Consider the following 22,350-nt stretch of genomic DNA (forward strand, 5'->3'; position numbering starts at 1 on the left):
ATAAGGTGATAAATGTTTGCAGGCGTGGGAAGCACATAACTGATAAGTTGCACACAGTGTTTCCCAATAAATTAGAACGTCTTTGGGAACGTTTAAGTGTTCGGTTATTCCAAAGTCTGAAAGTTATATTCAGGCACTGATCTTACAAAATTATTTCTGTTCATTTTAAGGGAAAGCCTGAATTTTAATCGACTGAAAATACTGCCCAGGATGCCTAGATGGAAAAAAAAAAGAAGAAAATATTTATTTATTTTGTCTAATTAAATGTTTTTATGGGGGGGGGGGGAAAGCAAACATAGTTTTGTCTTTTACTGTTTTGGTTTTATTTACCAAGAGAAAAGAACATTTCAAGGATAGTCTATTTCACTGAGATGCAGCGTTGGAAAATGTTTTACGAAACAAGCTCAACTAGCCACATCCTGCATAAAAGGAAGGAGGCACCAAACAGTAAAGCAATACAAATCCACATTAAATAGCGATTCCTTTAGAGAAATTACGATATATTCACAGTTTTCTATCCAAACTGGTGAAATCTGCCTCACAATTTCACCTGATTCTGAGCATGGAGAGGAACAAGCCGGTGAAGTGAAAACTCCAGCAACACTTGGAATAATCATTAATCAACTTTGCTGTTACAAGGCATTCAAAGGGTTTCGTGGAGTCTTAACCTCACATGACTTTAAGCTCTCATTTCAAGCTCCAAACGTGGCTGAATTAAAGCAATTCTGCAAAGGTGAGTGGCCCAAAACACGGCGATGACAAAGACTCACAAATAATGGAAGCAGACAGCAGGTTTGTGATTACTTTCATCAGGTCCTGTTGGCTCACATTGCGTTATTCCCCTTACCAATCAAAGCGTCGTTTGAAAACAACAATCTGTATTCAATCAGGTTATCTTTTTTTTAGTTTTCCACAGTGAAATTGGGTTCGCCTGACGTATTCAAGCGAGGGAAAATACTTTTTTCACAGCGCTCTGTGACAGGGCTTTCTCACAAACTAACACTTAAAACACGTGAAACTCATTGCTTCGTACAGAGCAGTGAGTCACACATGGTCGGGAAGGGAAGTCAGCTATTTGATTCAATCTTAAAAGTGCACAAGGCTAAATCTTTGACTTCAACTGAGATTTTTTTTTCATACTTTCAGAAATACAGTTACTGAGAAAAGAACAACTCCTAATAAATAAAAAAAAGCCTTTATATATGCTCTTCGTAGATGTCAGCTTTTATGTTTAAAAGACCAGCGTAAGCTGGCATAAGAACAGAATTTCTTTATTTGAGCTCCTGATGGGAAGGAAATACAATGGGACACACGGAGACGGAAAACAAGGCAATGTGTGGTTTATTGATGTATTCAGGACAGTGTCTTAGCTTCAGTGTAGCCCTCATGTTGACAGTTTAAGCACAGTGATACAAGCACTAGTTAGCAGTCGAGATGCTGACCCAAACAGTGACATTCTTAGGATGGCACTTCACCTCCACAGATCACACACAGGGTTCCAATGCAGTCTGAAAAAGTATGAAATGTATTTTCATAAGCCCATCCACCCACTATGCACTTCTCCATTCGTTTTCGCCATCTATCCTTCCGGTCAGTCTTCCATAATTTTGACCTCTTGCTTTTCTGATTGTCCACCTTTCTATTCATTCACCTGATTGTCCATCCATCCTGTTTTTTTCTTTACTTCCATATTAAAACCTGGGATTTGGACATGAAATGCGCAAGAACCAAGAACCCTGCATATAGGGCATTGTATAGCTAAATAAAGTAATTTAAACAAATGTGTAATGATGATAAAAAGACCTGATGCTGTTTTTTTTAATCGCGTTCTCAAGTTTTTGTGAGCAATATTTGGCATTTCTTCAGGTTAAAACAACATTTGGGGGGGGAGAAGAAGTGAGACAGATTTGTGGAAAGAACCTGTAAAATATATAAAACGCTGTGCCTTTTGAATGAATTCGTTCATGTATTTCCAGGAAATAAAGCACATCTTTGGTTCAATGGTCATACATCTAAAATGCACAAGTATTGCAGTAGTACAAACTTCAGACAAAGGCTTTGTTTCCTCATTACTGCATGCATCCATCAAAAGTTGTTTTTTTTTTTCTTTTTTTAAAAAAGAGCCATTTGATATGTTTTGCGGGATAAATCCATGCAACTTATTTTTCAACAACTCATTCAACAAATGAGACGTTTGTCTTAGCCGGGAAATTTACGGCCTTAATTACATGACAGCTAAAAACACTTCCTGCGAACTAGCCGATACCACTCGCATGTAAAGACGCGCGTAAGATCGACAAACAAACATATTGCACCGGCTGCCATTACCATATATCTTCTGGGACTGAAGTAGCAGAATAAAAACTTTACACTCAAACCAACACAAATGTGCCACTTGTCTCCAAGGTCAGGACGACTGATGAACACCCTCGTTTCGTGATAGAAGTCACTCTAATTTAATAGTAAAGAGTCCCCCCCCCAAACACACACACACACACCTTTAAAGGACGAGGACGAGTTTTCACTTGAATAAAATGTGATTCAGACCTGGAGGTGGCAGAAAAACAAAATCAAAGAGGGAGCCAGGGACAGAGCTTTAAAAGCATATAAACCATCTGTCCATGCAGTCAACCACTTCACTGCAGGGTGTGTGTGTGCGTGTGTGTGTGTGTGTGTGTAGATGCAGTATATAAAATCCAAGACTCATTACCGTCGAGAGGGCAACTCAAGTGCCCTCAGACTCATTTTAGCTCCTTCTTATTTTTCTGCTAAACTAAACTCCAGTTTTTGGACATTGTGCACGGACAACAACGTATCTGATTGAAATCTTGAGCACAATAAAGTGCCTTTCAAAAGTATTCATGCCCAGCAAACATTTCTGTACTCTGTCATGTTGCAACTACAATTTATTCAATTTATGGTGCAGATTTTAGATAACAGACCAACACAAGGCAGAGGGTAATTTCGAAGTGATTGTTAAAATTGCTGATTCATAAAAATCAGGAAAATGTGCTACATACTTGATAAACTACAGATTGTTAATTCTGTGATTGTGAAGGGGATTGGCTGTACCGCAGTTCGTTTAGGGGAATGTGAGCAAACAAAGTCTACACTGCAAAAACACAAAATCTCACACAGTACTTTTGGTTTAATTTCTAGTGCAAGTATCTCTTAAAATGTGATAAAACTATCTTACAACTATTTTTAGCGAGATATAGGAGTTTATTTTTAATCAATAATTCCTCAATATTTGTTTATTTCACTTACAAGATTGGAAAAATGTCTTATTATATGTGAAATAATCTGCTTGTGTAATGAATACGTTTTGGTCGAGGAATTATTGCGTTAAAACAAACTCCAATACCTTGTCTTATATCAAGCGTACTAAGACATACTAGACTACACAACAATACTCTGTAAGATTTTATGTTTTTGCAGACACACACACTTTTTTTCTGTCAAATGGCACCTTTCACTTGATCCAAACTGTTTTCCAGTTTGGATCGGTTTTGCTCTCTGTATGTTCTCTATGTGCATAAGTGGATTTTATTCAGGTACTCCAGTTTCTTCTCAGTCCAAAAACATGACTGTTAGGTCAAATGTCAATCGTCTGTCCTGTGTGTCACCAACACCAAACTCCCAACACTGCACCCTCCAGCCCTGCCAGGACAAGGGAGGAGAGTTGGATGGGTGAATGCTTCAATTTCCTTCTAATTCACAATTGTATGCATTGATATGTCAAATTAAAGCGTGAAAAAATACATTGCGGTTGTCACAGAGACAATGTGAAACAGTTCGACAGCTGTGAATACTTCTGAGAGGCGCTGCAGAAACTAAAGCGGCGGTGCCACGCAGAGCTTTTTCTTTTGTTTCTTAAGTGCGACAGCGTGTACATTCAGATCCCGTCTCCAACTCGGCCCGTTTAGTCTGCGCCTCCCGGGGAGCACGAGCTCTGCCTCGAAGTCTGAAGGCGGTGCTAAAAGAGAGACGGCTGGCGCGGCCGGCGTCTTACAGGAAGCAGAGGAGGCAGGCGACCTCACATCCTGCCTGAGATCTGGAAGAGACGTTTCCTGAGAAAACGGCCCTCTGAACGATCTCTAGCGACGCTGCACTCCAGCTCTGCTGAGGAGCAACGCCGACCTTCGCAGTGAGAGAATGAACGGGGTTAGAACGACCCACGAGGAGACGTCACATTCATAAAAAAACTTTGAATGATTAAAATGTAATAAAGCCAAGCTTTCATTGGAGACAAAAGTGTAAAAGAACAAGACGCTCCCCAGATCAAGACACTGGTAATGGCTGTAAAAAAATGATGTCTCAACAGGCAGCTTCTGTGCTGTCAGGCAGTAAATACTTCCAGGCAGTGCGATCAAGGAAATTCCCCCATGAATAGAGCCAAACATTCGACCATCGCAGGACGGTGTGGCCGTTGACTCTGCCTCCTAACTGGTTATGAATCAGACGAGAGGAAGACTGGCTTTTCTGAAACCATCCTCCCACCACTCTTTTTATCTGCTCATCAAACACAACCAAGATGTTTCCCCATGCAGTTTGTCTGTCTCAAGACTTCAAACATTTACAAAACGCAGCCGCACTTCATCACAGAAGTAAAGTGGAACTCGTCAGCTTTCCACCACTGAGCAGTCATCTCTTCACAGTTTGTGGATCGGAGTCGCTGCATCTGCCCAAAAGCAGCCAATCCGCCTCCAACCCCCCTCCGCCGCCTCTCTCCATCCCCACCTACTCCCTCCTGTTGCCATCAGGGCTTCTTGGCTGTGGATTTGGCTTTCCCGTTGGGTCCTGTTTTGATCTGGGTCATCTCCACATCTGTCAGGGTGTCGGGGGGAAGGCTGGAGCGCATGCGTTCAATGGTCCTCTGGTAGGCTGCCCTCTCTTGCTCCAGGGAGCGAATCATGTGCTTCATTTTGCTCTCCCGAGAGAGGAAGTTCTCCATGCTCGTCTCCAGAGTCTGAATCTTCTGTCTTGCAGCCTGCAGGACAGAGAGAATGCACCTCAGTCGACACTGTTGCAAAAAGGACACTTAAATCTGAGAATCTTGATGACTACAACACAAGAAGTGCAATTTCGCACCGCAGCCTGGGAGGGTTATGTCACCAATCACTGTAATGCATCTAAATGTACATTTCATCCACAGTCTTGAAATAACTTATTGAGTTTTATAGGAGTCGCTTTTCAGCTTCCAAAACATTGAGCCTCTAGTGATTTTCTCTCGTTAAATCAGACATGAGAGCACCTGAAGAACTTTTAAACCTCTGTTGATATGAAGCTCATCAGGTGCGACTTTATCAGTCCTCCTCCACAGATTCACACTTCACTGAAATGACTGAAGTACGTGGAGAACATAACAGCTCTCAGGCCTTTTGTGTCTTCAACAGTCTCTCCTTACCGCTGTTTTCCACTGATGTATCAGTGCCATCTGCAGGCAATCCGAGGTAATGCAATTACACACAGCTTCTAGATTGTACAAATTGGCGTCGTTTCAGCAAATCGTGACTCTTTGCACAAGAATATATCCTCTCAACAGTTTACAATTTAAACATGTGACACTGTACTTCATCTTCCTTACTTGAAGTTTTTCCAGCAGATCCATGTTCTGTTTTTTCAGCTGCACGTTCGTCTTCTCTAATTTGTCGAGGCGCTCCGAGTCGTCGGGTGGCGGCCCGGCGTCCAACATCTCATCCTGCAGGACGTGGTACTCAACTTCATATGCATGCAGCTGCTTGGAGATGTCCATCTCCATAACCTAGTGATCCAGAATAAGCTCCAGTGAGGTTGTTTATTCTTAACAGTTTTCTTTCTCCTACATTTTTGGTTTGCGCCAATCTTTCAGACATATAAAGCCTGGAGATAAAATGTGTATTGCAATAGCATTACTTTGTTTGTAAAACATTCGATTTTTGGGGGACACACCTGTTGAATTTAAAGATGCCTAAAGTCCAAAAACATATGACATTGCTCTTTTTGAATCACAGTCAAACTACTGATGGGCGTCACGCTAAAGGTAAAGTATGCAGTTTGCATGTAAACCAAAATAAAAACCTCAACAATTGTTCTTTTGGACTTTATACAGTCAAGACTTTTCAAGATTCTCCAGGAAAGCAATGACGGGTCCTACTGAAAATATAAAATGATCCATTGGGAGACACAGCAGATGAAACCTAAACTCAGCTTTCTGGCCTGGACCCAAAGTAAAGTGTTGTGGTGGCCGAATCATGCTGTGGGAATGATTTCATCAATGCATTGCTTTAAATTCCTTACAGTACCTTGGTTATGGTCTCCTCCATCTGTGTTTGTGTGAGCGTGGGGAGTGTAGTTTTCAGGTAGTCCACGATGCTCTCAAAGCTGTCACATTCCACTATCTCCCTCTCATGGCTGCTCAGCAGACAGAGGGCCACTTTAAAGATCACCCCAGGACCCTGCACAAACACTAAATCTAACCACAAAAACACAAAGAAGAAGCATCAGAAAAGCGTCAATGTAATCGACAACACTAGAGGTGAAGCAGATGTAATTCTGCTGAGGCATTTGGCTGCAATCAGAGAGCTTTGGTAAAGACAGTGTTCTGGCTTTACCAAAGATACGGGACACGAAGCCAAGGGGGAACTGTGAGGCGAAGAGGGTGAGGAACCAAGGCGCGGCGTAGAGGCTCGGCCCGATCTCGTACTCCTCCAGGTGGTTGTAAAGGTCCCGGTGGTAGTCGTGCAGCAGCCTGGACAGCTGGTACATCTGAATCTGGAGACAAAAAGGCAACCTCAGGTCAGAACAAACTGGTAGAACTGGATCAGGAAGAGACAAGATTTCCAAAAGAAATCTAAGAATCAATGAAGGTGTTTTTTTTTTCTCCCTCATTTAACCACAGCACTGGTAAAGTGAAAGCAGTGTTGCTTTAAGGACTTGCTCAGACATGGCCGTGCGCCTGATGAGCTGCAATAACTCTTTTTACAGTATGAGACAGCAAACAGCAAAGACGGGAGAAGCAGAAGTTAGCTCGGGCTAAAATTAGACTCTCTGCTTTTACAATTTCCTCAAAGTAACAAAGAAGACAAGCAATACCTGAACCTCCTCCCCGAAGCGCAAAGAAAGCAGCACAAATATGTCAGGGAACGTCTTTTAAAGACCAAAACCGCTGCAGGGAGGGAAACAGCAGGTTTCTGCTCGACTGAACGGTTACCTGGAGGAGATTAAACATTACCCTCCCTGTCGATGCTTCATCTATGGTGAGGTCAGCTGATGTTTAACTGGAGCTAACAGAGCAGGTGTGGTCCGACGGAGGGGTGGAGACATGCTGCTGACAGTAGGTCACACCAACAAAAAGGTGGCAGGCAGATGACCGTTATAAAATGAATGGAGGAGTACACTGTGCAAGATTTTAAACAGGAAGTGAATGTGTTTTTGTTTGCGTGTCTCTGCATTCAAAACACATTCACAAAAATTTAATCTGGACCTGCCACTCCTGTCAAAAGCAATTTTTAAAAAGCCAATAAAGACAAATCTGTAAAAAAGTATTTTAAAATGATACTAATGCCACAAAGTCGACAAATGTTCAGTAAAACTAAAATAACATCAACTCGGAAAGAATTAGAGCATATCCTCCAACTCGTGATGGCATTACATAAGAAAACTCAACGGTGTGTGTCGTCATCCTGCTTTCTACACTTTTGGTGATAGAAAGGACCAGGCGCTGTAGTTCTTACAGTAAAATATTTCAGGGTTTTATTCATGGCATAATGAATAAACTATTTAAACTTTGCAGCAGGTCTGCACTGCTGGGGTGCAAACTCGGGTTCTGGGCTGTTGTTATGTTGCTCTAACTGCACATTATTCTTAAAAAATAAATTGAAGTCATGTGCATTTACTGGATAACAGTACTGATTATAATGCAAACCACATTGTGCCTTTCCTTTTCCACTTAATGAATGCAGGGGCAAGCGAAGAAGTAGTTAAATGTTTATTTGATTACACAAGGAGTAATTTTCCCTCAGTCTCATAAAGACTTAAATGGTTCTGTCTATTATTTTCTAAGCATTTAATGTGTTTGTGAACAATGTTATGGAGAACTGGGCATAGATTTCATTAATGAACAATTTTAAATGCTTAATGCTTAGTGCTTTTAAATGCACTATTTGTTACTGAGGGAAAATTATTTTGTTCAATGATACCATGAAATATTACAGTTTTAATTCTATTGTGATCAATATCATCAGCAGCCTTTATCGAGTATTTGTGACAAAATGTCCAAAGTGGCCAAACAGCAAGCAGGAAGGTCAGGACAGGTCAAAACCAGAACCCTTTGGCGATGTTCACATCCCAACTGCAGTGTTTTGTAAAAGTATTTATACCACTGGAGCATTTTCTTTTATTTATTTTCTTTCGGGCCAGAACTTTAATGTATTAATTTTGATTAACTGATTACATAGATTTTAACGTGTTAAATAGTTTTACTCATTATTTTTTTTTTTTTTTAGTTTTACAAAAAAAACTTCCTGCTGGAAACTTTATATCTGCGTTTCTGGTATGCCCCTAAATGTGATGCACAAGCAACATCCGCACACAAAGCAAAAGACGACGAAGCCTCTTGTCTTGGACCCCTGCGGATTCATCTTTGCCTCAATAAGTAAATTAGTATGAGTCTGGAAGAGGCTGCTGTTGTGTGTACGTTGTGCATAAAGGAGTTGGCCTGTAACCAAAGCTACTCAAACCTAAAATGCCATTTAAATGCAAAACATGTTGCAGCAGCATCGACGTACCGAACGCTAATGCGAGTGTCCACAGTGCAGATTTCTAAAGAAGTTTTTTTTTTCTTTTTTTTTTTTCAATGTTCCCTGAATGCTGAGATATAACAGTGCTTTGCTCGAACCTGATGGTTAAATAATACAAATAACAGATTGAAAGCAACAAATATATTTGATGTTCAGCTTCTACGTCTATATCTATTCAATAATGTAGCCGCAAAATGGGTCTTTGAATTAAAGATGTCGCTTAATTTGTCAATATATGATCTTCAATTAAATTGTGATCAATCAATTACAAACCTTGAAATTAAAAATGACCACTAAGTTCGTTACAGTACAAACACAAACTTTGATCAATTGTATTTATTATGTGAAAGACTAAAGCAAAGTAGTGCATGGCGGAGAATAGTTGATGTTCTTCAAGATGTTTTGCTTTAATGACAGTAAAATAAAATTCTAAACATGCAGACAATGCTACAGGAGAATATGAAAAAATAACGCTAAAGTGCAAAAGTCTTCACCAGTTAAAAATATTTCTGCGCACTCATAAGTTGGCTTTTGTTCGAGAGGCATGTCAAAGCAGCCAATCAGTGTGCGCGCTGACCTGCAGTGACACCATGTCGGGTCGGTACTGCCGCCTGATGCCCAGGTCGTACATCAGGAACTTCAACATGTCGAAAGCTTGCTCTTCCCTCATGTGGAGCAGCAGCACTCCGGCCACAAAGCTGATGCCTTGGCAGTAGCCAACCTGTGCAGAATAAATAGGAAAAGGACGATGTATAATGAGGTTGAAGAGATTCTTTACTTTGAAGGTTTTTTTTGTGAGGGGAGCAAAAAGGACTGCAGGATTACCTCTGTGTCCATCAGAGAGTACGCCTTCAGCAAATTGTAGAGGGAAAGTTGGCCTGCTCCAAGCTGGGCTGAGAAGTACTGGTGGGTGGGGAAGGTCCGGCCTGAGAAGGGAGTTGGATTTACGACTACAAACTTTTGTTGTAAAAAAACAATGCTTCGTGTGAGATCTTCATAAACTATTCGCAGTTTGTAATTTTATGCACCACTGAGCAGACGGACCTCAGTTTCAGTTTTTCCATTTAATTTGTTCTACAGCAAAGCCGATTTTACAGTGCACAGTTTGCAGGCCTAATGTAGGAAGTGACTGTTGAATTTTTTATCTAACAAATCGAGGTAATCTCTAACAATATAAGTGGCTTTTACCCTTTTATTGTTATAGATAATGCGAGGGACTATATTGGCTGCGGCACCTTCCTCTAAGCAGCTGTTGGTCTAAAGACTAGTGGCACAAAAAGCAGCTGAAACACGAGCTTTTAAATCTCATGGTGGTGAAATTCAAGTACTAAGTTCATAAACTTTTAAATTAAGCTGCATTGTCAACAAATCAAAACGCAAAGTAGACATGCAAATTTTAGACAAGCACTTCAGAAAATTTGAGACAAAGAATTGGAAAGAATTTAATTTCTAATTTAAACCATGTGTTGGAGTATTGTATGAACTTTGAGAAAATGTCTGCTACTGTATTCTGCTACTGTAAGTATTCAGCTTAAGAAATGTAAGGGGCATCCAAATTTACTTCAAACTCAAATGATAAAATTATTCATTAATCCCAAAGGAAAACTAAATAACTACTAAATTGTTATTTAATTATTTAAAATAATCATTTATATATATTTAACTACGTTGTATTTAATTTAATGATTTAATTACGTTAAATAATTTAATTATTAAATTAAATACTCAAGAATTTAGCTCAGCAGCAGATTTGAATTGGCGTTTTCAATCCAACATATTATCCACTCCATGTGTAGAAAAAAATATGCCTTTCTTCCTGTAATTGTAGCAAAAAGAGAAGCGTCAACTTCCATGTGCCTCATTTGTTTTTAGGTGCTTCTGAAAGCTACGCTCAACTGTCATCCGACTTCCTCGCATCTCTTTCCTTTCTTCCTAATGCAAAGAAATGTTTGCACAACTCGCCGCAAGGAAAATCGGTCACAATAACTTTCTAAACAAGACACGCAGAAAGCTCTATTTCTGTCTCTGATAGGTTTTGTTTTCTGATGAAGAGGACCTAAGTCTTCCGGTCGCTTCTGCCTGCAGTGGGGCATTGATGAGAATATTTCCCCTTTTGTTGTGTTCAACCCTAGAGGGGGCCGTGTGGTTGAGAAAAGGTCACATAGCGGTGAGCAAGTTCACCTAGGTCGACCAGAATGGCGTGCTGCTGTGCGGTGAGCTGCTTCAGCAGGTCGTAGTAGGGGGTGTCTGGAGCTTGCTGGCGCTGGGGCAGTCTGTGCTGCAGCCGATGCTGATGGGAAAGGAGTAGCCAGACCTCCCCGCGTCTGCTCTTTGGAACTCCTGCAGAAAAAAACACATTAAATAAATCAAGTATAATCGAGGTAACATTTAATAACATTAGCCTTTTAAAGTGCATTTCAGTCCACGCTCACAAACTCATGCACTTCCCTCTCACCCTGGCAGATGGCTCTGTATATGTCCTCCTTGTCCTGCGGGTTTGTGGTTCGGCCTGGAGCTGTTAGCTTTCTCTCCCAGAGCGCCTGAGCTTCCTTGGAGCAGGCACACACTTCCTGGTAGTTGAGCTTCGTTTTGCGGATGTGTAGCTCGTCTCGACTCGCTTCAGTCGAATTGGGAGGAAGAAAAACAGATAAGGGAACAGACTGAACATCGCTCCGCGAAAGAGGGCATGAAAAGGACAGGCAAAAACCGCCAGGAGAGGATGCAGACCATCAAGCCTTTTAGCTAAGATGGAAACACAAGACACAAAAGCCACAATAACACCAAACAGAAACCGGATTATTCTAAAGACTTGATCGTAGTGATGAAGGGAACGGAAGGATAAAAAAAAAAAGCTGATCACCCCAACTGCCAAAACTGTAACATGCAGGGGAAAAAAAGGAAAGATGAGTTGAATGACTCTTGCAGCTAGCCACTGGCATCATGCAAAACCTCTTCCCTGATCCCAAAGGCTTCTGTTATAATGCTTACCTTCTATAGAAAACCGTTTTGCACTGTAAGGTTGGTCCTCAGACCAGCATTGACGTCAAAATATCAGACAAACAAGAAGAGATGTGTTGGTGTTGGATTAAAGTGCATTAAAGTGATGTACTCTTTTCTTTGTTTGTGTATTTTGAGATGTGAATGCATCAAAATATTATGTTCAGACACTCAATGCTGTTGAGGAGTGCAGACCTAATTCTGCATACGTCTATCGAGAAGTGCAGTCTAAGATGTCATTTATTTTTGATGAACAGCATCTTAGAGAGCTGGATTGTATCCTAAAAACAAAAATTCAATGATTTTCGTATCAATCCGTCGAATAATGTAGATTAACCGTCTTGTTTTTGGTGCTACCTCAGCAGCAACTGTGTCCTTAAATTCAGAAATATTTTTCTGTTGTGTTTAAGCTCAACTTTCGGATTGACGGCAGTGATTCCAATCACTGCCGTCAGGTTAATATTCACCATATGATTTCTGTAATTCAGTGACACAAATTTGAGAAGAAACACAATGATTCGTATTAAGGGTAACAATGCCGGTCAGAACCAGAGCAAACAAATTACACAAACTGACCTGAATTTCTTCTTTTGTCTCAAGGGGCCATTCACTGCAGTGGCTGACTGAGATTGCCACAGAGCGTTTTGAAATAACTGCATACATCTGTTAGATTTCTACACTATTTCACCATTTCTTAGATGTTTTACCTCAAGAATGACATTTTCATTACCTATGTGCTGAAAATCATCACAACTGTCAGAAATAAAGGTTTTGAGTTTGAATAAATTACCTTTTCAACAATATCTACGTTCATTGAATAATAAACATCGGTTGTAAATATTTAGTTTATGGTCTCACGTTCAAGCTGGAGAGTTTGTTGATACTTTTCCTCTTAGGATGTTGTTGCGCTGAGCCCTGATATCCAGGTTTGGATCTCAAACACATCATGGCAAATTGGTAACATCGGCTAATTTCTTAGGCGAGCTCTTCTCTTTTTTCCAAGCTTTTTTCATACATTAGTCAAGAAAATTAATGTGAGTATAAATATATATTGCCTAAGTCCTGGTACTAAGGCAATTATGTTATTACGCTAACAATAAGATAAAACCTAAACAGAGTTTAAAGGTTGTTAAAGTATGATGATTTATGGTCTTTAAGCCGTGCTGGTGCAGTGAAACTTTTTATATAGCATATTAGATTTTTTACAAGCTGAACAACAGGAAGAGAACTATTAGTGAAGGGGGGAAAAAATACGCACAAAAGTGTAATTCCAGTTTCAGCAAGTATGAGGATATCATAAGCACCATGTGTCCTTCATGTGACCAGCAAAGAATGCACTCCAGGCTTAAAATGCCGCTTTTTGGTGCGGTGGAGAAGAGATTTACGCTCACCTTCCAGCCTCTGATTCTCCTTTTCCATGCGCAGCAGGAGGATCTGCTGGTGGATGGCAGTTTTCCAGAGAGCTCTGTAATCGGCTCCTGTCTTCTTGGGCTTCTTGTCGGCCGGCTGATCAGATGCCGGGGATAAAAGACGCCGCAGAGGGTCCAGACCTGGGTCCGAGGCACGAGGAGACAGAGGCAGCAGCTCCGTGGCATCAGAGCCGTCTGCAAAAGTTAGTTAACAGAAGAACGCGTGATTAAAATTCATATAACGGTAAGTATGATTTGCTAGCAGTGTTGAGTCCGCAGAAGGTTTTAGAGGATAGTGAGTGCAGCTCCACATAGCTGCTTTTAACTTAGGATTAGTTGTCTGGAGTGGTTCTCCGCTAGTAAAAGAACCTGCTTTCACACACACAAAAGAATTTAACTTATTCCAAAACTGACAGAAAAAAATGGAGCATTTTGAAATAAACAAGTATGTTTTCAGAATCCAGAGGAAAGACACACAGACAAGATACCAAATTAAAATCAGAAAGAGATTTATTTAATTTTTGCCTAGTCTCACTGACAAACAATAATGGATATGACTCTCATTGTGGTTCATTAGTCCGACAGATGACTTTGTTTTTTATCAGTGTTTCAAATTCTTTAGGGCAAGGTATGTTTCTTTTTGGGACATTGTGGTCTTCTTCGTGTTGCCACACAGAGTCTATTTGGTTACAAGGTCTGCAAGTGGCTAGAGACACTGAAGGGGAGGGAGGAAAGTTAACTCCTTGTCAGTAGTTACTGCATTAATGTATAATCTTTTGCAAAGACGTCTGCTGTGGTTCATTTATTCAACTGGAATTACTATTGCAGTCTTTAAAAACACGTGCAGATTTATCAAATTTAGAAGTTTTAGAAATTTATTTATATTTCATTTCATATTGATTTACAAAAGGACATCTCACCGAGACGCAAAACAAAATATTCTTTAAAATCAGAACTTTTGTATTGCAGAAAACATTTTCTGGGCACTACTCAGAGAACTGATGTGAAACTGAGTGAAATGGCAACAAATATTTCAATAACTCTAGCGACAACATTTGCACACAATATTCATGATGCAACAGTTTCCTGTCGGCACATTGGTCAGATTCATTAGAGCAAATGACACCGATTACATGTTGCACATAATGATTCCTTGTAGAACAGCTTAAAGGATTATGTTACCACACCTGTGTCCTGCATAGATGCAGATGGCTTGTTCATGGGTGAGGCGACCCGCAGGAAGATCTTCTGTCTCCAGGAGACCCTGCGTGGGGTCAGATGGAGACCTCCGCTCAGAGAGTCGTTGCTGCAGCTTGACAGCGTCCTTTTTCTGCCTTCTCCATTGCTACAAGGAAGGACAGATGTGTTAGAGACACCTGATAAAGGGGTCAGGTGTCACATTACGCCAACTCTCTTCAACCCCTCCAGTAATGGCAGACACAAACCAAACACACGCACAACAGGAAAACTCATCCGGCTTTCTGGACAGTTCAGTTCATAAGTGGTGAAGCTGAACCCTGCGAAAAAGCAGTAGCCACACACCGATTCCCCAGTGTCCGTGTTAATGAAGCAGCAGTAAACAGAAGAGACTTTGGGCACGGCTGAGGCGCATGCATTTCTGTTCTTTCTGAAAAAGAAGGTGATTGTCAGCGAAGGAGAAGAGACCAGTGATGAGAGTTTCTTAAAAGCTTTACATTCACAACCTGTTTGCAGACATCGCAGCTGTAGAAATACAATCTAGACAGTCTGACAGAAGTGGGTAGACGCAAACTTTCACAATCCTGGTTACTAGACTATATAAAAACTTTTATGAATCCATTCCTGTAAGACCATGGGAGGGAAGGGAGAGGTCTTTGGCATAGCAAAAAACATAGGGGAAGGTCCTGTAAAGTGTGCGCCTGGTCAAATGTTCGAACTGAATGCCATAATGCATCTTTTATTGAAATGAAGGAATTTATTTGCACAATATTTACTCTGCGCAAATACATTTAAAAATGTTAAATGTCAAGTTTCTTGTTTCTTTATTTAATCTTATACATTGTAAATAATTTTTCTTGACACTATAAGGTTTTTGAAGAATGAATTCAAAGAGCGACAAACATTCAAAATAACTAAAGCCCTTAATGGGAAAGGTTAAACAGCTCATTGACTTCCAAAACTTAAAAAGAAAATTAACAAAGAGAAATAATTACTTCCACCTCTTGCTGATAGTCACAAAATGCTTGAGCAATCAAAAACCAGTCTCAGAATATAAAAACCTGCCTGAACATGTGAGCAATGGGAGACAGGAAGTGACCTTGGCACAAGACTAATGTCACTGACACAAACAATCTGGCCATGCATGCCCCAGTCACTCCTTAAAATTCTTCCCTTGACACATTTTCTCTAATGTTTCTCTGTCGTTAACTCAAGCAGGGCGTCGTCTTAAAACACAATCAGAAAGAAAACCTCAGAGCGGACAAGTCATATTCAGCACATTCAAAAACCAAGGGTGAAATATCTGATCCATAATCTGGGAGCAACGCAGGTCAAGAATAAAAGCTCGTCTTGATTCTTTGGAAGCTGCCGTGAAGATTGGCTGCTCAGAGAGCAAACAACACCTCCAGGGAAGTAACGCAACACAGCGGCCCGCTGCGCTGCATCTCATCTATAATGAAAATGTTGACCTTTACTTTCTGCCTTCCAGACATCTGAGGAGGCAGAAGCCACTTCTCAGACACACCCAGGTCTATCCTGCTTTCATTGACAAACCAAACACTCGTTGGTTAGACGAAGGTTACCGACGACAACCTTCCAAAATGAGAAAGAAAAAAAAAGAAGAAAATTGCAAAGCTTGTTAGATTTTGAATTGTGCAGCATCTTGCAAAAAAAAAAAACAAACAAAAAAAACCATTGCATCCTGTTTTGTTAAAACCAAAAACTTCAATGTGTTTTATGGTACCGATGAACAACAAAGTGCTACACTGTTGTGAAGTGGAAGGAAAGTGGCATATGGTGTGAAATATATCCTACAAATAAAAATGAGAAAGGTGTGATTTACTCTGATGCCTCTACATAAAATCTAGCGCAACCGTCTGCTTTAAAAATTTACGTCATTAATAAATGGAATTCACCTGAATGTGATTTAAAGTTAGCATAAATATGACAGGTCATAGAGAATATTAAGGAATCATGAAGACTCAGCCTACAGCTGCAAACCTAAAACGGACCTGGACGAGGCCCATCTGGTGATGGGACAAGTATTAGTCATGTAATCCTCTGATCTGAGTTTTCTGGAAGAAAAAAAAAAGTCATTGTTGAATGAAGCCGATGTAAAGCCCAAAGGCATGGCAAACGGATAGAAGAAGGTGGATAAGAACGAAACCGAACTTTGGAAATAAGAAGTAAAACGCAGTCACCAACTTCGTGGTGATGCACTGTGAGGGTGTTATGTTGTGGGGCTGCAGTGGCAGCTGGGTCATAGGGGGCGCTGTCCTGCCTGACATGGTGGAGGGGCAAAGAGGGGGGATCTAAAAATTATCTATAAACATGATTTGAAAATTTGTATTTCCACTAATTTATAGATTTGTAGAACCTTATCACCAACTGACTCTCATTCATCAGTGAATTTTCCCGACAGATTCCTATCAGATAAAGCTGGTAGAGACAATCCAAAATAACTTACAGCCATATTTGAAAAGAAAGTATTGGTCACAGGGAATGAACACGAATTGACTCCGTATCTCAGTTTCAACCCTTTTTACTAGCGAAAAAGGGTTGAAAACAAGTTACTAATTTCCTTCCATTACCACAAAAATGTGACGTTTTGTGTTGGTCTATCAGAAGAACAAAAAACAAACAAACAAACAAAACAAAAATTACAATAAAATACATTTTGTTTTAGTCTGGGAAAAAAAGCCTCAGTGGTGTTTTTGCAAAGTACCGTCACGTCAGAAGAATGAAATGTAGTTAATGACGTTCGTTCATCTCGGTGAAACACGCAGGAGTTTGTCGTGCAAAAAGCTTTAGATGCACATGCAAATGAAACAGAAGGAGGATGTATCAACATCCCGCTCTAAACGGGAAGAAGGCCAGTCCATCTGCAGAGCCGAGAGGTGGGTTAAAAAAAAAAAAGAGAGAAAAGTCTTGAAATCCAGGAAACGAGAACAATAAGTTCTACTATCCAGTTAAAAAGAGACTGGATGGTAGAGCTGCGAGTTACAAAGATTCAGCCAACACGGATTATGGCTACTGCCATCCCAGCAACAGGTCAGCTGTTCCCATCCCATAGAAGTCATAGTCTTCATCATCAGCTGTCTGTTTATGCAAGGGAGGGGGGCGGTTGGTCCAAATACCCCTCCTCCCCGCTCACCTCTTGAAGCTCCCACTGTCCGTCAGGGAGCCCAGCGAACCCTGGTAAAAGCTTTTCAGGAAAGTGGGAGCGGAGAAGGTGGAGGGGAGGCTGAAGGAGGACTCCCCCTCGGAAATGCTGCGCGTTCGGGACACGGCCACGTGACTGGGCGGGCCCGGCGTGAAACGCCCACAAATAAAATGAAAACAAACAACAACAAAAAAATTAAATAATGAACAAACATTACATAAAGGAAAAGAAAACAGTGAGAAATGCATGTGGGTCCAAAACATTGACAGGAAACCAGTGAATCTATTGTTTCAGAGGACAGCAGGGGGACAAGGGGAGCAGATTTTAGACTGATGAAAGTGCTGCAAATAGATTACATTGTGTGTGCAGGAATCAAAAGGTCAGCGGAATATTTTGTTAGTTTTAAAGTGATTAGGGAGATTAACTGTTAAAAAAAATCAACTAAATCTCAAAGCTAATCACAACAGCTCATGTCAAAAGAAAACTGCAAAATGTTCAAAAGATTCATTCCTAAACCTGCTAAATATATATATATATAATAATAATAATTCATCTTCCTTTATTAATGGTCTAAAAAAATAATGCACAAAATGACCGACTGTTTCAGGTGTTTTACCTGGTCTGCAGCAGCTCTGGGTTGACGGAGTGCTGCCTGCGGAGCGGCGCCTGTTTGGTCTGGTTGGCCGGCTGGCTCTCGAAAGAGATGCGCTTCCTCACCGGCGGGTGGCTGAAGGTGTGAGCACGCCGACGGAACTGCGGCCCGAATTCCAGCTCGTCGTCTGGGAAGGCGGGAGGAGAACCTGGCGGGGAGTGACCAGGAGACTCCTCATCCTGCTGGTTAGGACAAAATGCAAGATGTTGGTGCGTGTTTGCCGCACTGAAGTTGCAGATGTGCCAAAATACTCTGCATAGTGACACAAACCCACAAAAAAATAAAATAAAAAAGTTGGAAATAAAATCTGCACTCACCTACTTCCTCACGATCAAACTGACTCCACGCTAAACTTCTCTACTCGCCACTATTGAACTCTGTGCCTCATGCCTGCTGGTACAACTCCCACATCTATTGTATTCTAATGGATGATGTCCTATGACTCGGAGCATCGCACACGATTGGTGGGGAGGACCTCACTGGTAGCAAGTCAGCACGAAAACCCTCCAATCTGCTCCCGCCTGCCGGCAGAGACCTCCCTCTCGACTCCTGTCACCACGCTGGACATGCAGTGACATTTGTGCTGTCAGTTCCTATCTATGAACACAAACCACTTCCAGTTCAGTGCAGAGCAAGAACTGCACAATAAACTGCCCTTTAATAAGGCAGAAAACAGAAACTCACTCCCCGTGTCTCTTTGTGTCATGATGAGGCTGAGCAGACAATGCGACAGACGGATCTCGGCTGAAGTACAAATGGACATCCTGAGCGTTGTTTCCTGCTCGCTTGTACATCCCATCCTCGTGAGGCGCTCCGCAAAGCACCTCATAAATCTATTTGCGATGCAAACAGGTTTATCTGACCCGCACAACATTACTTGGGAAAGCATTTCTTTTGTCTTCTACTGGGTAACGAAGGATTTTTCTGAGGAACAGTAAATCTGACTGAAGTATGCAAGGCAAAAACTAAAATAAATCTGTGGAGGCTCACAGATTCTGAGAAGGTAGAAAATATGCAGCAACGATAAAAGAATGAATGGAGTCTGAATTTCCTCAACCCAGCAGCTCCAGTTTTACTAAATATGATATGAAGAGTTTGAAGCAGAAGGCAAACTGGGTCACATCGACAGATCTGAAGTGGAGGCTCTGCTGCGTTTCTGGAGATACTGCCGAGAATTATTCTGCAGATTTCTGAGAAACGTTCTCCCGCTGGTGAACAAACTCCACCAGGAGGAAAACTCAACTCAGCGATGCCGTTGTTCAGCACTGCAACTACCATTTTGATTCTAATGAACCCGTTCTCGAATGGATCCCCTAAAAATTGCTCGGAAGGCCGCAAACGGACACTCTTGATGTAGACCCTTCAGGTATTTCCAGAAATGAAGGAACCGTTTAAAAATGATCAGGACTAGTGTGACCAAAGGCCTGCATGCACAAATAAAGTCATATTTATTAGAACAAGCTGCAGGCTTTGAACTACTTTAACACTTGCAAATACTTTAACATTATGTGCAACTAAAACACATTTAAAATGTACGTCATAAATTCAAGAAAAAAAAAAAAAACTACGACTCACTTATATCCTCTCTTCATATGTATCTGATCATTTAATAGCTTTAAGTGCTTATTTTGAGATTAAATTAATTAGGTCAGCAGTAACGATCCTGTATCTGTGGTTTGATCGAGTCATGCTGAATGCTTTTTACAACCTCGATGCGAGTCCTGAAAGCTGCAGCAGGCCTGTGCTAAACGGACAAAATCCTCTTAACGTCACACTGACGGGCAAACGGGACTTTGTTTCATACTCTCTTCACATTCTGCATGACGGCAACAAAATTCAGCCGCTAGTTACAAGCAGCTCGCTGACGCCTCCGTATACACATTCCCGGTCAGCCGTACAGCTCGGCCTCTCGGCCAGCGGCCTTTAATCTGAAAGGCATCTGGAAACAATGCGGAGCAAAATCGCGTCTTCAAGTTCGAAGAGCCCCGGAGAGAAAGCAAATCCAACACTTAGTTCTGATGCTCATGGCAAAGCTGCACTATAATAGGATTTAATAAGCTGGCGGGTTGAAAAAAAAAAAAGAAAGAAAAGAAAAGAAGTGGGAATTCCCAGAATCCCCTGATAGACGCTCTGGGAATTCTCAAGTTTCTCTCTCAAGGACACTTACTCTTTCGAAACTGCTAATGCTTCCCATGCTTCCCAAGCGGCCCCGCATTCTGCTGGCACCCTGGTGACAGATATCAAGGGACAACGTGAGACACGGTGCGAAAAGATACAAGTGTTTGATAAAATAAACAATTAGGGTTAATATGACGTAACTGTTTTCTTTTTAATTCTTAAGGATAAAACTGCCAAAAATCGAAGAAATGCACAGTCGTAAGAAAAATCTGAAATGGGAAGACACAACAAGGGCAGATGTTTTCAGAGTTGATAGCATTCAGTGCGGTTGTTGACCTAAGGTCTAAGAGATAATAACAGATGGCAGCAGAGACTCTCTGAATGCCTGGATCCCTTCACTAAGGAATTATTGTGTTGTCTCACTGGCAGATATGGGTCAATCCAAATCCCTTTGGATGAGCGCGACACAGAAACAAGCAGAGACTGAGCCGGGTGGGGGCCAAAAACAAAAAAAAACAAAGGTGGCTACATTCAATCAGGTGCAGAGCAATTGAAGAAACAGAAGACTTGGAGAGAAAATATGTAACAAGAGGAAGGATTGAACTAAAAATAACAAATAAAAAAACTCTACTTATTCCTACCCTGGCAAAGATGTTTTCCAGAGAGCTGGTGAGGGATGTGCGGGCTTTATTCTTGAGAACATCAAGTTTGAATCGACTGCCGGTGGCTGAGCCGTCTCCTGCAGCTGTGCTGTTTGTTGCATTCTGCAGAACATCAGGAAAATCATCATTAAATGATGTGGGAACGGTGGCCGTTTTAGGTAAGAAAAGCATCAGACGTGTAAAAGTGAGAAGCAAATGTTAGTTGCCAAGGTTAACATCCACTCCATTTTTTTCTAGTTTTTTTTTTTTTTATGCCCAGCATTTCGAAAGTTTCCAAACTTTACAGACTAAATTCAATTAAATTCTAGATTTAGAAACATTTTTAACAGAAACTTTTCCCAAACATAAGGGAATGTCTGCAAGTTTCAAAGCTTAGTGCTGTTTTTATTTTTTTATAAGGGTTAGGATACTTGTCAACAGTAACATTAAAAGGTGTGTGACTCGATGGTTGGTAATAGGGCTTCTCTTAATAATACCTGACGGACAGAGCAAGACGTTCTCTAAGCTAGTGGTGTAAAAAAAATCTATTTTCTCCTTTCTCTGTTGCTGGAAGCTGCCGGTCAGCTGTGCAAAAAAGCTATGAGTGGATATACCCTGAACTTTTCCACTTCGTTAAAAAAAAAAAAAAAAAAACTATCAGCTGTGGAAAACACAGATAGTCATGAGTTAGATTTCCTGAAAATCTGCCCATCTCGTTCTTTTTGAGTTTCCACTGCAGGGCCCTTTTTCTAGGAACTGGAAGTAGTTTTGTGAACCCCATAATATTCCTATCTGTTTCTCCTGCATTTACTAGATAAAACTAAAATAATACCAGGAAATAAACTTAGAAAAAGATGCCATGTCTGGAGGCAGTGTTTTTTGTTTTTTCATCAGAAAGATTTGGCTAGATGAAAGACAGTGCTACACATTTAAAACTGATAGATTATTTGCAGCGTTCTAATTTAGTCTTAACTCGTCAAAACCTCATATTTTCTGTTAGCTTTAAAAGGGACGTTTAGATGATCTGTATTTTTATTTTCAGGAATCAGTTGAGGAAAAGGGAACAACTTCTTTATTTTAAAAGTGCAGCTCTGTGGCAAAAAGAAAATCAATCCCAATCCCAATGAATCATTGATGGATTTTTGACAAGCAATGTGTCGCCGTTATGTGTGAGGTTAATGATTCTTTGGGACACATTTCTCAGGTTTACTTGTTAAGCATCTGTGAATACTCAAAGCTTCTTCTGACTCTGAAATGCTTTGAATACATGTCTAAAGTGTGAGCCCTGTTAAATCACTCTGCCTGTCCTTTTGTCTTCTGTTGGTATAAAACTGATGGCCTGAATCTAAAAACAAAAAATAAAAACATTAAAACATTTATAGTGATTCCCTTA

The 22,350-nt window shown here is 40.8% G+C and overlaps 1 protein-coding gene across 4 annotated transcripts in view; it reads right to left on the bottom strand.

Moving 5' to 3' along the window:
- Positions 1-1,323: 1,323 nt before the first annotated feature.
- Positions 1,324-22,350, bottom strand: part of tbc1d4 (TBC1 domain family, member 4) — a 35,020-nt gene continuing 13,993 nt past the window's right edge. The window contains exons 10-23 of one of the 4 annotated variants that reach the window (XM_055031785.1): positions 20,958-21,080; positions 20,366-20,425; positions 18,163-18,380; positions 17,538-17,681; positions 14,374-14,531; positions 13,169-13,381; positions 11,236-11,397; positions 10,962-11,120; positions 9,606-9,706; positions 9,358-9,501; positions 6,594-6,753; positions 6,285-6,454; positions 5,588-5,764; positions 1,324-4,990 (exon numbers count right to left, since the gene is read on the bottom strand). In XM_055031785.1, coding sequence (XP_054887760.1) covers positions 4,760-4,990; positions 5,588-5,764; positions 6,285-6,454; positions 6,594-6,753; positions 9,358-9,501; positions 9,606-9,706; positions 10,962-11,120; positions 11,236-11,397; positions 13,169-13,381; positions 14,374-14,531; positions 17,538-17,681; positions 18,163-18,380; positions 20,366-20,425; positions 20,958-21,080 — 2,220 coding nt within the window. In that variant the 3' untranslated portion in view covers positions 1,324-4,759. Of the gene's footprint in view, positions 4,991-5,587; positions 5,765-6,284; positions 6,455-6,593; positions 6,754-7,074; positions 7,201-9,357; positions 9,502-9,605; positions 9,707-10,961; positions 11,121-11,235; positions 11,398-13,168; positions 13,382-14,373; positions 14,532-14,728; positions 16,035-17,537; positions 17,682-18,162; positions 18,381-20,365; positions 20,426-20,957; positions 21,081-22,350 lie in introns of those variants that run through there. The other 3 variants (XM_055031786.1, XM_055031787.1, XM_055031788.1) reach the window with 3 other exon arrangements.

This window comes from Poeciliopsis prolifica, unplaced genomic scaffold (genome assembly GCF_027474105.1).
Source record: "Poeciliopsis prolifica strain line A6 unplaced genomic scaffold, Auburn_PproV2 SCAFFOLD007, whole genome shotgun sequence".
NCBI classification, from domain to species: Eukaryota; Metazoa; Chordata; class Actinopteri; order Cyprinodontiformes; family Poeciliidae; genus Poeciliopsis; species Poeciliopsis prolifica.